The sequence below is a fragment of the Aptenodytes patagonicus genome, chromosome 5 (assembly GCF_965638725.1).
Source record: "Aptenodytes patagonicus chromosome 5, bAptPat1.pri.cur, whole genome shotgun sequence".
NCBI classification, from domain to species: Eukaryota; Metazoa; Chordata; class Aves; order Sphenisciformes; family Spheniscidae; genus Aptenodytes; species Aptenodytes patagonicus.
The window spans coordinates 56,337,800-56,354,974 of NC_134953.1; the positions used below are offsets into that span (position 1 = coordinate 56,337,800).

Sequence of the window (17,175 nt, forward strand, 5' to 3'; positions counted from 1 at the left end):
AGAAAGGATACATGCATAGGGTTAGATTTCCTCCCAGATGTTATCCATATCCCTCACTGTCTTTGAACAAATAATATGTAAATAAAGCTGAATTTTCTTCACATTACCTTCAATAAATGGGTTTAAACCACCACACAAATCCCACAATTCACCTCTTTGGTTCTAGTAGTTTTAGGACAAATCCAGTAGATTTAACTTTAAGCCTCCAAATATCTCTGCTGACAATCTAAGGTAAAGTCCTGGTTATCCAATCCTTTACATTCACTGAGCCCTGCAGTTGCTATGGTTTCAAAGATTTCACAGAAATCAAAACACTTTGATAGGTGTCAGTACAAGTAATTGTCTTTGATAAATGATTTCTCTGATCTCTAGATGTCCTGACAGAGATTGCCCCATACATGTGCTGACCAAACAAGAATTTTTCTGCATTTATTCCTTTCTTCCTAACTCCAGAAACTACCTGGGGCAAAGATGAAGACTTTATATTGAAATAAAAATCTAACATATATGTCTAACATGAATATCACATTTTCCTGGGATTTCTTGCTGTCTGCAGTTCAGTTAGAAGACGTGAACGTGAGCCTCACCCCGGCTGCAGTACACCTGAAATCCGGGGCATTTTCCACGGTGCACAGGCAGTTCTAGCTGTAGCACCTGGAGGCAGGGTGAGCAGGGGCAGGGAACAGACACAGGTCAGCTCTGCAGCCCTCACACGGTAACTCCAGCATTTCTCGGAAGCGTTCCTGTCTGCGAAATCCTGCTTGGTTAAACCACAGCTCCAGCCACAGTCCTGAGAAGCGTGGGCTCCGCTCTCCACAGGGCACCACCCATCTCCCCAAATCCTTCCCTGCTGCCGTTCATAGTTGCAACCACCAGTCTCCCGGGATGCTAATTTCATCGTATGGACCAGTTTGCCTAGAGAGCTTCGGAAAGAGATGCAACAAAGAGGATCCACTACCACAGTCAAAATGCACTGTAATTTTTGCAAGTATAATTTTTAAGGACAAATGCAAAATGTGGTTCTTTTGATGTCCAATAATGAACAATACTTTATGCTTGCGATTATGCCCATCAAACAATGACAAGGAATATACATTTCACAGACAATAAGGTGAAACAGTAAAAAATCACTAAGTGCTCCTGACTTATTAAGCAAATGGAAATCTGGCACTTTACCCGAGGCTCAGTTCAGGTCCAAAGTAACTTAGCACACATTATCAGTTGTACTCTGCTAGCTCTCAAAGGCGTTATAAAAAGGGACACTGTAGAACTGGAACACGAATGGAGGGCAGGACTGAAATCTTACCTCTAGCGACTGGCAAATCTCCATTAGTGCGAGCAGGGAGAAGCTTTCATCCTAGACGCTGAGATAAGCTACAGGATGAATGACGTCTTCTTTTCATAAACAAATGGAGATATTTTAAGAAATAAAGTACCTTTGTCTCATGAAAGTAACATTTGCATTATTAAGTGTGGTTATTAAATTAAATAGGACTTACCATTGTGTCATCTTTTTTTTTTCCCCAGCTTAATGGATTTCTTATGGCTTCTAGTGATCCATTCTATACGGACTCTTCAGATCTGTTCCTTCCCTTCTATACATAGGCATAAATTAGAAATTGCCACTATGAATTTACACTTATGTAACCCCTAAAAGAGAAAAGAATCAGTTGATGTAATTTTATTTAAAGGCCATCACTGTGTTTATATTCAAATATCATCTTTTTTTTCACTTCATCACTGCGATTCAGTGCACATAATGAACAAAGCTGCTATACTTGATCCATAACTAATTACAGAGATTGTTTTGCTCTAGTATTGATTAGAAACTGACATTCTTATTTCTGAAGCTATTGGGTTTGCCCTCTCAGAGTTAATGTGTACTTTACAACAACAAATATGAGATGTAGATAAAAGTCGTTTATCTATAGACATTTATCTACTTAAGCAGATGATTTGAACTCCTCAAGAGTTTAGCTATGAACCAAAAACTGTAAAATTTTCACCACCTTTAAGACACTATTAAACAGTTGCCTATAATAACATTTCCCCCCCCCCCCAGTCACAATATTCTCCTGTATGAGGATGGTCATGCAGTTGTTGCTGATTTTGGAGGTAAGGAGTTTTTATGAAACATTTATAAATTAACCTCAAATTCCCTAAAACTAAACATGTGCTGACTAAGAAAACGCTGAGGAGATTGCTCTTCATTTTGTTATTATGAGAGGACACAAAAGGCTTTTAGGGATGAGAATGCCCCTATTTTTTGTCTCATCTAAGTTAGCAGGTGCTGTGGAGTACCCCACTGTTTATCTGAGAAGGAAGCCCAGATGATAGTGAGATGGATGCATCTCAGTTTAAGTTCTAGCAGTAGGTTAGAGGAAGAAATTGAGTGAAAATTCCTGTCATAGAAGATGTGCCCTCCTCTTTCATGGCAAGTGCTCAGGATCTGAGGATGATGTTATTGTGCAAGTCTGACTGTTGGCAGCCAAGCCCCATGGCAATAGGACAGGTTTCTTTCATTTTAGTTAAAAGAGCAGAATGTAGCTTGTTATTTCAGTTATGGACCTTAGTAACTTTGTGTTCAAAATTAGACCAGGCTATACCTTATGAATCTGTATTTCGTGCATTGTCTTGGTGTTTATCAGTCAAGCTCCATCAGAATGCATTCTTGTTGGTGCAAAGGTGGAGTTTAGGGAGCTGGGTTTGACCTAACTCCTCAGGAACTACTTGATTTGAGACATGCCCATTGTCACTGTGCAATATCACCACAGATGTGATCAGTAGAGATGCATGAACATCAGCTTAATATAGGAGGAGGGTGGTGGCAGCACGACCATATCTGTGAGGGACCCAGTGCTGACCCAGACCTGTTGTTACCCAGCCTGCTGAAGCAAGGAGATAGCACAAGGCTTGGACCACATGGGAGCAGCTGCTTGTCTGGGGCATTGCTGACAGTACTCTTATTCATACAGATGCACGCTTACGTGTCTTTTTCTGATATGTCAAAGGCATCTAAGTCCTGCTTGGGGATTTATTTATGTATCACAAAATGTAGCATATACCATGTTCACTATATTCATGCAAGATCTTGTCATTTTTAGGCGGGCTGCTTTTCTGACGTTAAATAAGACTGACAGGCTTCTGTGGGATTGCATTTTAATGCAGGGCTCAGTGACTGTTGTAAATCTAGATACAGTTATATTAACCAGTGCAAATAACCATGAGGTCACAAATTCTGAGCTGGATCCTCAGCTGCTGTAAACCGCTATTAATGTCGATGGAGCTTTGTAGATTTATGCCAGTGCTGAATTTAGCATGCAGGTTTCAGAAGCCTCATTGTCTGTACACATCCTTGTTGAAAACCAGCTTTCACAGTTCTCCTGGACTCTCAAAACCATTATTATGGTTATTTAAAAAAAGCCAAACAAACCACCACTTTTTACCAAGACTTTTGTATAATGAGGTGGGTGTCTGTATTGGCTTGACAGTAATTTTTTTTTTGTTCTGTATGTTTCAGAATCTAGATTTTTGCAGTCCCTGGATGAAGACAATATGACAAAACAGCCTGGGGTTTGTTTCTTGTTTTGTTCCACATAATTAGTATAAAACATAGAGGCAAACTCAGTTTAGGAGAAAATGACATTGGAAATATTTTTGTTGGAAAAGATAAACTGGTATAGTATTTTATCTGTCTTAATATTTCTTTGTGGGTTTTTTTTTTCCTTTAAGCCTCTTTAATAGCAGAGATGAGTGAATATATAATATCTGCAACAGAAAATAATGCATTATAAGGTTGTCTTTGGAGCTCTATTGCCCCCCAAATCCTTAGTAAAGTGTCATTTTTTTAATCCACCCTTCCCGGCTCACATACACGTGTTGCTGGCAGGTGGTTCCTATTTCTAATAGGGAATTAGTTATTTGACACTGATTTTCTTTCAGAGTTCTTTTCTCCATTACAAGCCTATTGCTCACAGAGAGTTAGCTTTACAAGACAGTATTGTTGTCTTCATAAGTTTTAGTCCAGATGCATTCTGTGTGTCACTCCATGGTCATGAACGTTTGCATCATCATAATGACTAAATGTGGAATAGGATAGGTGATGCTAAAACCAGGGTTTGGCAATCATCTTTTTAACAAGTTGTAATATGCACTCACTGTCTGAGGAGTGAGTACTGCTGCTGCAGACCTGGATCCTGCCGGGGTTTGGTGACGTCTCACTGAGAAGGGCCGTCTTGTAAAGAATGTAGATTAAGTTACTGAGGTGCAAGGAATCTGCAAAAACACCCTGAACTCATCACTCCCGTGAGAGGCTGGTTGCTTGTGAAGCAGTCTCAGAATTGGGCTTCTGCAGAAAGCAGTGAGAGCCCAAAAGAGAAGGCACCAACCCAACGCAGTTGTCAGTTTTTCCATCTACCAGCTACCAGGAGTAGTAGTTAACTGGTATTATATGGCATGCTCTGACCTTATGATGTGGTCTCCAGACTTTGAGGCTGGGTGTTCTGCTTTTATTCTAGCACTACTCTCATGTTTAAAGCCTGATCAGTCTGGCTTTATGGGGTTGAGACAGCTACTATACTAATGCTGTTACGTATAATGTGCAATAATATGCTGCCTAGATTTTGCAAGCTAGGTGAGAATTTTTCCTGGCAAATTTACCAGTTATTTTATGAAGCAATGGAGGCAAGGAAATAAGAAAAGAAAGGAAAAGAAACATACAAATACAGGAAAATATGCGTATATGAGGAAGTAAACACCGTTAATGTATTATCGATGTTTCCTGATGCACAGAACCTACGCTGGATGGCCCCTGAGGTGTTCACCCAGTGTACAAGGTACACCATAAAAGCCGATGTTTTCAGCTATGCTTTGTGCCTCTGGGAGCTGTTAACAGGTGAAATTCCATTTGCTCACCTGAAACCAGGTAAGATGCTCAATGAATTAATATTTAAATTTCTCTGAACTAGAGAAATAGCTCCACTGCGTAATATTAACCAATATTTTACTGAAGTTTGTTATTAAGTGCTAAGATTATGCATTCAGTGAAAAGCATAGAACTATCCCACTATAATCGCATATATTACTCACTACAGATCTGCATAACTTAAAATTCCTTGTCCAGTTCTAGGATTATGAACAAGTGACTCTAATTGTAGGCCTTTTGCCTCTCACATTGGTGTTGGGATTGTAAAGCCATTCCTTAGAATCATGGAATCACAGAATCGTTTAGATTGGAAAAGACCTTTAAGATCATCAAAGAAGGGGCAAGAAAATGCTTCTCTTTAAAGCTGCAGAAACAAAAAGCCAGCAAGCCCATGGAAGTCAGGATAAAGGGACCTTATCATTCAGTTAATGTAATAAATTAAAAAAAAAAAAAAAAGGAGGGGGAGAAACAGTACTCCTATACCTTTTTTTATGCCTTTTATTTTATTTGTGATGCTCCAGTGAGCTTTAACTCCTCTGGAGTCTTCTAGTCCTATCTAGACCGTAATTTGAACAGAGTAAAATGGTTAATTCAGAAGTAACTGAGATTAATGTTAGAAATGGTAACCTTGTAGAAGGCTTTGATAATATGGATGATGGTGTACTAGAATTGCACCCAGGAATGTACAGTTTGATCTTCAGTTAAATGGCCATGGAACAAGGACCAGTGGAAAAGGAACACAAACACAAAAATGATTCAGAACTGAAACTCAGGTTCACGGCTAATGGTATTTTATTTCTAGAACCTGAAGTGGAATTGAGTCAGATGTTTGGCTTCTGCATCACTTTAGTAGTTAGAAATAAAGAGATATGAAAACCAGCTAATACAGCATAGAAGGTCATATACAAAGCTGGCGCACTAATTGCCAATGATATTCGTGACAGCTACCTTTTGCGTATGAGAGGCTGACCTTCTGAACATCACAGAGGCATCCAAAGGCGTTTAATGGAGGTATAATCCCAAAACAGCAGAAAAGTGAACCTTAATTTAATGATTCCCCCAACAGAAACAAAAAAGACCCCACCAAACCAAGGAAGGAATCAATAAGTAAAACTTTGCATGTATCAAAAATGACTTTGAAATATTTCACAAACACTGCATCATCTCAGCAGGGTTGTGCTTACGTAAGCAAAGAGAGTCGTTTTGCGGATCAGTGCAGGTGGATGATGTGTTTGATCTTTGTCTTTGTTGTCACTGTTTTCCTTTGGGGATTGCGTGGCTGGGATGCAGGTTCTTCAGCAGATGCACTGATGTGTTTGTTGCCCACTTGCTTGAGCTGTAGTTGAGATGACTGGGTCTGTCATCGAGTTAGAAACCCATGAACGGTTCCCAGGCTGATCCCACCCTGTTTGCCTGAGAACTGTGGCTCAGTTCTCTATTCGTGCATTGTGTATCTCTCATGTATGCTTGCACAAGGCATGACTGCAAAGGCATCCTTCTGTGCTCTAGGCACAGTCTGCATGTGGAAGTAGAAGTTGGCAGTTACCTGGTGTACAATCTTCCATTTAAAAGACGTTTTGGAAGGCCTGGGGGCAAGAGGACACCCTCTGATATCTGAAGATCCTCTTCCTTGGCTGTTTTCCACAGGTGGCATTCAATTCACACCTGTAAAACTGTCAGCATGTAAGCTTTGAGTAGCATTTTGTGGGGAAACACAGGGATATAGACGTCAGGAAATTATAGATGTGAAATTAGATTCAGAAACTGAACTCTTGCATCCCACATAGCAAAAATAATGCAAAGATGACACTTGCACGAGGAAATGGCATGTTATGATTATAAACATACAGGTATCCAGTATAGGAGATGTTGATTAACATTCTGCAGTTACTACAGTTGTTCCCCTGATCCACAAACAAGAACAAATTGAAATAACATTTTTGTAGGTCGGTTGTCATTGATTCCTCTCATGGCTTATAGTTGCTCTGACCCAGAAGAAAAGCAGGATCTGACCAACCAGTCAAACCAGAAAATGCTCAGAGGTTCAAGGATATCACACAGTAGAGCTGGAAAGTATCACTAAGTTCAGAGTTTTGGGGACCACCCAAACTCTTTTTTGGTTTACTCATTTTTGAGAAGAATGGATTCTTGTCATTTAATTCAGCCATTCTAAAGTACTTTTTAACAAATATGTTTCTTTAGCTGAAGAAAAAGCCTACTGACAGTGAAAGGAGAGCCCAAATAATAGTGGCACAAACAAACTTTGTAAAGTATCATAGAAGTACACAGAGGCACACAGTGTGTTTCTCCCTTTCTTTTTCTAATCCTGACCCCATTAAACTGATGGAATAAATCTTATTAACTTTGGTAAGATGAAATTTTGCCAATAGGTAATATATCACTTACATTACCTTTGGCAGAAAAAAATGGAGCATTTTTCATTGCTATCTTAATCTGATCTGCATTTGCCCTCTTTTCATGGTCTCTGCTAGGCAAAAGATGAATCCGGTAGTATGAGAGTCATGCCTTCAAAATGTTGTTAGAGTGGAATCAAAATTAGGCAAACTGTGTTTGCCCCTTCTGTCTACATATAGTTACAATATCACAGGATTTATCTGATATTAACATTCTAAAACATCATTATGCAGGCAAAAGCTGCAATGAGGACAGACAATGGCTGAAATTAATCTGTTCTTATGATGAATACTGTGATGAGAGTGGGGTATGGTTAAAAAAAATTAGACCGTTCTTGTTACAATCTCATGGTTGCAATCTTACAGTTCCCTGCATATCCCATATACTATGATCACATCATTTTAAAGTGTCAGGCAAAGAAAGGATTTTACTTAGCTTTTGATATGAGTTCAAAATACATTTTTTTTTACTTGAAAAAACCTTGCTCAAAAGGAATGAGAAGGATTAACAATGTATTTGGACTCACTAGACATGCAAACCCAATTAGGAAAACATTTTGGCAATTTTGTCTCAGTCAGTAGTGGTTTGCGCTTATAAAAAGGCACTCACTAGATTTTTATGAAAGCAACACTTAGAATTAATTTTTGTCTTAGACTGTAACAGAACTAGCTATGGGTTATTTTAAGAGATCTGAGTCTGTTACCAGTTTACCTGCAACTGGAGTATACCTGTCACCCTGTCTTAATAATGGAGATGATAATTTTCTTAAAAAGTGAGTTGAAGGTTAACTCATTTTTTCTCCCAAAGGCCTTTTTTTTTTAGGGTTTAAGCTAAATTAGGTTGTCTTCACCCATGCTCAGTCTTAACAGCAATGTGTTTCCATTCACGGTTATGGACTGCCTTAGCTATCTTTACAAACGCTATGGATTGGAAAGCCTCTTTTAAGCTGCAAGTCTTTACCTACAGGTTTGATGGTTTGGCATTTCTGTACCTGCTGGGGTGCATTTCAGTAGTAAATAGGTTGTGTTTTCCTGGGAACATGTGTGATTGCTGGGTGCTAACTGGTTTCTGCCGGGCTGTTCGCTTGCAGCGGCGGCGGCGGCGGACATGGCGTACCACCACATCCGCCCACCCATCGGATACTCCATCCCCAAGCCCATCTCCACCCTGCTGATGAGGGGCTGGAACGCCTGCCCCGAGGTGAGTGCCCCCGCCTCACACAGCTGGAAAGGCAGCAGGGAAACGGGTATTTCTGCTTTGGCCAACCATCTCTCTGACCTCACATGGCTTCCCCGAAGCCCCAGTTTCCGAGGCAAGTGCCATTGCAGAAAGCCCTGAGACAGATAATGGTGTACGTCAAGAAATGCAGAAGAGTTGGTGAATTGAGGAGGAAAGTAAATTAACATTTAGCCATTCAATGACACTTTAAGTGATTATGTAACTTTGATTATGACTTGAGTTATTATTGAGTGAGTAGAAAAATACTTGCTGCTCTCAGACTTTTGCAGGTATTTTCTACAAATTCTTGATTTTTTCCATGTGAAAATTAAAATCCGTACCATCACAAAGAGGAGCCAAGTTACCCTGGAAGTGTATAAAATTCTGGCTACTTTTATACCACGTCCTGAGGCTACTCCCTGATACGCTAATAGGATACAAGCACAGGAGGTGTGTAGGAGACAGAATGACCTGAAGACAATCGGAAGTCCTCTCCCTGGCATTTCTGGCACATTGCTGCAGTCCCTGTTCTGTGAACAGTTGGGGATAGGACACACAGTCAGAAGTTATGAGAAATCCTGTTCTGAGAGAAATAGGAATCAATCTGGGGCCTCTTGCTTCTTCACGGCAGCTGCTCTCAGTTCATAATGCCCAAAACGTCTCACTGTTTTGTGGTTTTTTTCTTAAGCTGCTATAAGATAAACTCTGCATGCTGATCTTGTGTATTTGTGTTCCATGAAAAATCACTTATATATACTTACTTATCACTGTGTTTCTTGCCTTTAAAGCAATATATTTTTCTCCGCTCAAACGCAGAGTAGATAAGACCAATGAGGACACGTTGCCTGGTCCAAGAGACTAGTCCTCATAAGGTGATCTTTTAGTGATAAATTTTGAGACCCACAGGTTTGGTAGTTAAGGAAATAAAGAGTTAAGAATATTTTGGATCTGCTCAGAACTCCTTCTGTGTTAAAATTTAGTTTCCTAGCAGCAGCTCTAACTAACTGTTTGGAGAGCACGCAGTGACTGGTTATGGGCTTGCCACCCAGGAATCTTAAAAGCAGTCTACCAGGCTGTGAATGGAAGGGCACCTGGCCTGGCGAGAGCCAAACGTCAGTCCCTACCACCAGGAACTTAGCGGGTACCTGTGCTTTATAAGGGAAAGAAGACCAGAAAACTTAGCGAGCGATGTGAATTTAAGATAGAATTTAATAGATGCAGGTATAAAAAAAGATGTTGTACTTTCCATCAAGCAAACAGTAATAAGCCAAGCACAGAAATGTTTTACGTACTGCAACTTGTACATCACAGAGAGCAGGCATGGTTTTGAGAGCTGTAAATGTAAATTTTTACATTAAATTAAATTCACGCTATACGTTCCAATTCATAAACACCACAGACTGCTCCGGTCAGTGAACTTTTCCTGGTTTATCTTCCTCTCACTTATATTCTATGTTGTTCTGTTTGGCTCTGACACAACCAGATGTGGTTCCTGCCTGATTCTTCCCATTACCAAAACCACTATTCAGTTAATTGAGTAAAATTACTTGAGCTGAATTACCTTTAATTTTTTCTGATGCTTTAAGCAAAAAATATTTTATGTTTTTGGACTACTTGAAATTTCCCACCACAATGATGCTAATAACTTTCAGGAAAGCTGGGGCAGTTTGTCTGTAGATTTGAAGAAAGAAAAAGAGCACTATCATGATGGGTTTTTTCCTCACTTTCTTTTGCCTCCAAAGGTGCTGCATTAGGTATTCCACAGATGGTGGGTACAATATAGCTTTTGCAGTGGAGTTTTCAGCTTCATTTATTCTGCAAGGAATTAAAGGCACCTCATTTTCTGCCTCAAAACTACCGTCTCCGAATTCTGGTAACAAAGCCTCTTCATGTTCTTCCAGTGGCATTTCAGCTTCTTCGAGTTCATTGTTGCCTTGATAAGGTTGACTGTTTTTAAAGTCTTGCAAGTCCTGCATGTCTTCTGTATGCACAGCACTATTAATTTAGAGACTGGCATCACTGCTCAGTAATATATTTCCATTTTCTGTAGGACTGAGGATACTGGCTGTGCTAGGTGTAACTTGGCACTTTTTTTATAGTGTTGGTATGTTTTGCTCTTCACATTATCCAAAACTTGTAGCATATTTTCTGTTTTGGCATCTGAGATTATTTGCATGTCTGAAAAATAATGTTTTCAACTTCAATTCATTTTCATTAAGTGGCACTGTATTTCCTCTTTTCTTTGTTCCATCCTCCTCCATTGTTCCGTCTTCTCCAGTGTTATCAGTCCTGTTCAGGTTGTCTACAATATCGATTTCTTCTTTTTACTTCCAGTTAACTGCCAGTTAACCAGAATACTCAAGTATAAACTTGGCAACTCTAACAGGGAACAGTGTTCATTTGTGTTGAAATTGTACGATTCTTTGCAGAAACCTGGGCCACAGCAGCTGAATTACAGGTTTTAGAACAGGCAGGCCTCCTTGTGTATGTTTTCATGTGCTTCCCAAACCCTTGACATTTCTACTATAGTTACATTTTGGCATTTCCTCCCTTTTTTAAATGTCTCTGCACATGTAATCCTGTGGCCTCCATCACATCACCTTCATTTCCCTCTGTGGGAAATAAATTCTGCAATTCAGGATTGAAAATAGGAGAGAGACTTCTTACAGTCCTAGGGGATGAGGACAAAGGCAAGGTGCTTTTGTTCTTTAGGACTTCTGCCTTCGGGCCCTTCATCCTTCTTATGTCAGAGATATTGTGGGAAGGATGATAAACATCCACTATGGAGACACTGCAGACTTCTGACAATTTTGTAGCATCTAGCACTATTTGTTATAATAACTGCACTTCCTGTGGTTTTGCTCCCAGGTGATGGCTGCTTGTCACAACATGCAGAGCAAAGCTTTTGGAGTAAATCTCTTTTTCTTCATGAGCCTTAGTGCGCTTATTGGTGATTGCACAAGATACCAGATTTTTTTTTTCTTTCTGCTTTCAACAGTTGTATTTTCAAAGCCACTGTCAGTTTTTTCAGGATTTCATTCAGCAATTCCTTGCACTGGTGGCTGATTTTCTATTCCAGCTGTTCACTACATGACAGTCCACCTGGTTGGATTCTAATCCTGGATGTAAATTAAATTTTATAGTCAACAAGTCATGTCCCCTTATTTTCATTTTACTTTTCCATTTGGCTTCATCTTTGCTCACCCAGTTTTGATTTCCAGGAAGAACCTGAATGGAGACCATTTACCTTTCCTATTTATTGTTTCTGAACTCCTGTGTCTTCTAGTTTCACAAGTGATCATTTTGGGTTTGATGCCAACGTTTTGCGTTCCTTTTCCTGTGATTCTGTCTCATAGGAGCCAGTTGTAACACCCATCCCCTTTGCTAGCTTAGGTACCATTTTTTGGCATTCATCTTCTCTTGACTCCAGCTGGTAAGGGTAGCTCTTTGTTATTAAGTACTCTTCTGTTATTCTGCTACTGATTTTTGTTCTTGTCTTTCTCCGCCTTTATGGGTTTTTCTCCTGTAGAATAATTCTGGAACTTATCATGGTTCCTGTGTTTGCAGGTAAGACTGCTTCCTAGTAGCAAAGAAACATTTTTGCCTTCTTCTGGCAGTCCACATTGATCGCCGCATTGTGATCTGCAAACTGGTAACATCTTTTGCACACCACATTCCTTTGATTTCGTTGCACCAGAGATACTGGTGGTGGCTTGCAATGAAATGCTTTTGCCGGTGAAGTTTTAAGCTGTCTTCTGGTTTTGATGGAGACTGCCATGCTTCAATTGTTAAACACTTTTGAAGTATCTCCTTTGCAAGAATTTCACATATCCTGCTAAATGTGTCATTCCCAATGTCTGCTAAACAATAACATGGAATTTAGCACAAGGAGGAGGAGGAGGAGTATTATTATACCGATTAAATAGCTCTTTGAGATGCTTATCTAGGTAGTACAAAAAAGCCTTTCTAGTTGCAGCATAGCATCAACCATTTAGCCAACATCTTAACCCAGGAAGGATAAGACGCTATCACCTTAGAGCACTATGGAGACAACACTCTCATGTTTCGGCCACATTTTATAATGCCCAATAAAATTAACGGATTGACTTTTAAAGCCTTTCCTGCAATACAGAGACATCAACATCACCAGGAGCCAGGCTTGGGAGTGAGGTGGGTACAGGAATGCAGCATTTTAATCCCATCGCTGCCCAATGTGTAGAGGACTGCATAAGGATGCATCATGATTCTGCTGGCTCATAATGGCTCTCACTAGGACTGTGAGAATATTAGGTGTTCTCCAACGGTCCTGGACAAAGGTAAGGCACAGGGAAACCTATGAAGATTCAAGCTCATGAGAAAGCTTTGGCTAAATCTTTGCTTTATGTAGTTATTTAAAGCAAATAATAAAATTTGATCCGTGAGATGGACTGAATGGAGGACAGATAAACTACGTCAGAGCAGGTACTGTTCTGTCTTCCATATAGCTCCTTTGGCATCTGTATTTGGGGGTTTTGGGGGGGTTGGGTTGTGGTTTTTTTCTCTGTAACTTTTTCCTACTTGCACCAGCCCGCAGTCTTGGGGTGATGGATTGGACCAACCTGGTATGGTCTTTGGAAAGAAAGGGAATGACGTCAAGGGCAACATTTTCAGGAAGGGCTGTGTCTCACCACAAAAAAAAAGATTTGGGAGCATAATCTGATTGAAAGGACTCGGACTCATAAGCACCAGATTTGTAAAAGACCTCTAGTCTGCAGCTGGATGGAGCAAGGCATTGACATTCTTTTTTAAAAATGTCACTGTAAATGTTAAGGATGTTTTCGACAAGATACTGCCACGTAAGTGCTTTTGGAAGTGCAGCTGTCATGGCAGATGAGTGGCCACTGGTGATTCAGGCAGGATGTAGCACTGGGTGCATTTCCCCTCTCCCTCTGCTGACGTAGCTCCAGGAGGGGGGGATGCCCTGTCCCCCTCCTCTGGCCTGCGCGCGGACTGGAATGCCGAGAGGAAAGAGCTGGTGGTGGTGGTGGTGGTGGTGGTGCCAAGGAAGTCACGGTCGTGGGCTGGATGCTGTTGTGCTGCTCTGGGAACCCAGAATGGATAATTTGGGAATGCTGAAGGATAACAGATGACAGTCAGCTTTATATGGCACTCAGAAAAAATGTGCAATGCAGTGAAAAGGCTGAAAGAACAGTCTGTCTAGCTGTCTTCTTTTTATGTGGTAGAAAGATACAAACTTTTAAGAATGGTTTCACATTGGTATGATTTTCTTGAGAAGGGAACTTTCAGGGGGGATTTGCTTAGAGAAGGCAGACCCTGTCTGGGGAGCAGGAGAGAACTAAGGAGGACCACAGGAAGAGGGATGTGGAATGGAAGAAGGTCTTGCCTCCAAGATGGTGATGCAAACCAGATTCTTTTCTCTAGCAGAAATTGTTTTCGCTAACATAAAACCTTGATTTCTAAACTGCCTTCAAATTCAAAGTAATGTGGTTCAGTGTATTATCTGGTTTCCTTTTAAAAACACTTAAAAAAAAAATTGCATCTCTCTGGCAGAAGTTTCCGATCTACTCCTTCATCCCAGTTACAAAACCAAGGCACCTTTCTTGCTTTCGTTCTTAAGAAGGTAGAGGATCCCCTTCATGATCCCTTCCACAAAGAGTATTGCAGAATGTTGTGATAGTATTGTATTATTCTGAAGGTAACACTTCTAGTGTTAAAGTTATTCAAATGCCACTGTCCTCAATGGCATACTGTTACTTCGGAGTACTGTGTGAGTAATTTGAGTGAGTGTGAGGAGTTTTTTAAAGCTAACTTTGTTGCTGATTAAAAATATCCCTCAGCTTTCTGAAGGATAGAGTAGGAAAATCTTGAGTTTTGTACTGTTCTTCGACCTGTCAGTCAAACCAAATATACTGCTTTCCTGTCCCTACCTCAAATTAGTCCAATATTATCCCCTATAGGTTTTACTTTTAACCTGACTGCAAGGTTAGGAAACCATGACAATCATCTCCTACATGGACCTGGTCATTACTACTTTGGTTTTTTTATAGCCACGTATACCAGCGTACAGGCTGTATAACATGTTCCTGAATTTTGCTTATGGCCACTGATTTACTCAGATATGTCCTCATCAAATGCATGATGATGGAAAATCAAACTATCTATTTTTCCTTCTGGATTTTGAATCTCATTCTGATTCTCACCTTACAGTCCTCTCTGTTCTCTTCTAAAAGAAAATCCACCTTCATCAATCTCTGAAAGGTCATGTAGTGCTGCAGTCTGTAAGTCTTCCCACTGGCCCAGACTGCTTGGGTTAGTAACAGCTCCGTAGAAATCCTCCTTCAGGGCCTCTGCTTCATCATTCACAGGCACGTTTCTATAAAGCTCTTGAGAGCACAAGTCTATCAACCTGTGCTCGAGACATGAGAATGAGCCACTCCTCTTGTGATCAGTGTCTCTCTGAATGCTCCCAAGTGATGTCTGTAGGCATATGGACATTCTATTTGCCTTTAGCATCACAGGAGGCCTATTTTCCTTCAGAAAGTGGCACATTTCTTTGTCAGACCCAACAATAGACATGCCTATTAACTCATTTTCCTGAGGTAAGCAGTGGCTACAAGATCCCATAGTGAGACAATTTCTTGGCTCCTGCATCTGGAGTTTTCTGATGCGTGTTCATTTGCTCTACCTTGTTCAAGTTTCCAGGTAAAGAAGGCCAAGACTAGACAAGAGAGACCAACAACTCCTCTAACAAATAACAAGTTTAAAAGACAAAATTGCATATTGCATAAGCATATTGTTAGGAAAATATAAATTTGAAAATACCGTGGTAGTTTTCTTGTACTCTACAGTGGTTGGAAATTGAGAGAGGATAATAAGATCAATTAAAGCCTTCTGCCATATCATCTCACAGGTAGTACAATGCGCACATATCATCTCGCAACACCGGATAAGATTTGGCAGAGCAGCCTGTTAGATGCAGAGTAGCGGCAGCTCTGCAGGTATATTCTCCAGCAGTGCAGAGATCCCCTTAGTCCCTACAGTTAATCACCCGATGATGACCCCTCAGACTTTCTCCAGATGATGATGCATTCTGAGTAACTGCATGTGAGAACAACTTTATTCACATGTAATTCAGGCCATGTAGACTTTACCAAGCTTCACACTTCTGCTGAGCTGAGTTTATCACTTATGCATCTCTGCCTCCCGGCAGGGCTGTTAGCATTGCAGATACCATAACAGCGGACCAGAATTTCCCTGCTGTTTTGAAGAATCGCTCCACCAGAAAATGTCTTCATTATCTTGTAAAGATGATAGTTTTGATTACTGATGCATGGCTTAGTAGAACTGGTCTAGCCAAAGACAGGGAAGCCACATCCACAGAAGATGGAGCTCCCTGGAAACAACATGATGGCAGTGTAGAAGATAAAAGATAAAATACCGTGCCTTTTGAAAACTCAGGACAGGTCCTGCAGTCTGTAGGGAGAGAGGGAACAAGCTTCAGGGGTCAAAGGCTGCATGAGCAGCAAAAACAAATGCAAAGTCATGGTTAACCCAGGCAATAAGAAGACTTAAAAGAAGCTAAGAAAACAACCATTAAGCTCCAAGATGGGCTGTCATGTTTGGTTTCACTTCCCAGCAGCCTTTGTCCAAGCACGGACTATGCCTAACCTTTCTGAGCCTGAGAGCTCACATGAGATCTCAGCCTTAGGTGATTTGACTGCAGGCAGTGGTATGGCTGCAGGCAAAATTTTAAGCTGTAAGATGAAAGAGAGTATGTTCAAGGATGGCTTTTGGCAGCTGTACAGAAATGAGGGTCAGCACACAGGAACAAGCGTACCTGCACTTCAGCAGGAGAGGGCAATGTAGGTGTCAAGTGTGAAGTGTTATATGGGATTTGAGGAGAGAAAACACTACAGCCACCTCAAGAAGCTAAAAGATGTGACAGTGACAGCTGTGCACGCTGCCTCGGGTGTCACATTCAAAACCAGCGCTGAATATTCACCAGTGGCTCAGATGGCCAGTGCACTGACCGGGCAGCCACACTGAGCTCCAAGCAGGGAAACCGCCTCTGCCAGGAATTCAGCCCTTTTTCTTCATCCCGTGGGGTCTTCCCATTTCCTGGAATTGCTCCTTTGTCTGGGGCACAGAACATCCTTGGAACACCTCTGACTTGTTGTAAGCGTCCCATAAGGGATGCTTAAGGTCTTTGTTTTTACAGGAGCAGCTGTAAAAGAGAAGCAGGAACATGATTTACAAGTTGTAGAAATATTCTGGCTCTTGATCTCCGTTTCCTATTGCAGCTTTAATCCTAAAAAGATCATATTTTTGATCTTTGGATCTGGCAAACCATGTTTTTCACTTGTTCCAATGCAAAGAAAGTGGTTCTTTTGGATTATTGGGGGGGAAAAAATTGCTTTTTAATTTCTGAAATCCCAGGAAGGTGTCTGTTCCTTTAATTAATATTGCTTTATTCAAGGAGAACTCATACTATGTTGACAGTTCTCTAAATATCCAATGGCAAATGTATTTTGGGTACTAAAACAGAACAAATACAGTCAGCTGTAAATCTTTCCCAAAGGCCTGGGGACATCTGTGCTTTGCAGAAGTCACAGTCTGGT

At 40.7% G+C, this 17,175-nt stretch overlaps 1 protein-coding gene across 1 annotated transcript in view; it reads left to right on the forward strand.

The window, feature by feature from the left end:
* The first annotated feature begins 2,065 nt into the window (after positions 1-2,065).
* LOC143161189 (serine/threonine-protein kinase TNNI3K-like) overlaps positions 2,066-17,175 on the forward strand; it is a 41,150-nt gene continuing 26,040 nt past the window's right edge. Inside the window, exons 1-4 of the mRNA XM_076339896.1 lie at positions 2,066-2,115; positions 3,521-3,573; positions 4,792-4,924; positions 8,430-8,539. Coding sequence (XP_076196011.1) covers positions 3,556-3,573; positions 4,792-4,924; positions 8,430-8,539 — 261 coding nt within the window. The 5' untranslated portion in view covers positions 2,066-2,115; positions 3,521-3,555. The remainder of the gene's footprint in view (positions 2,116-3,520; positions 3,574-4,791; positions 4,925-8,429; positions 8,540-17,175) is intronic.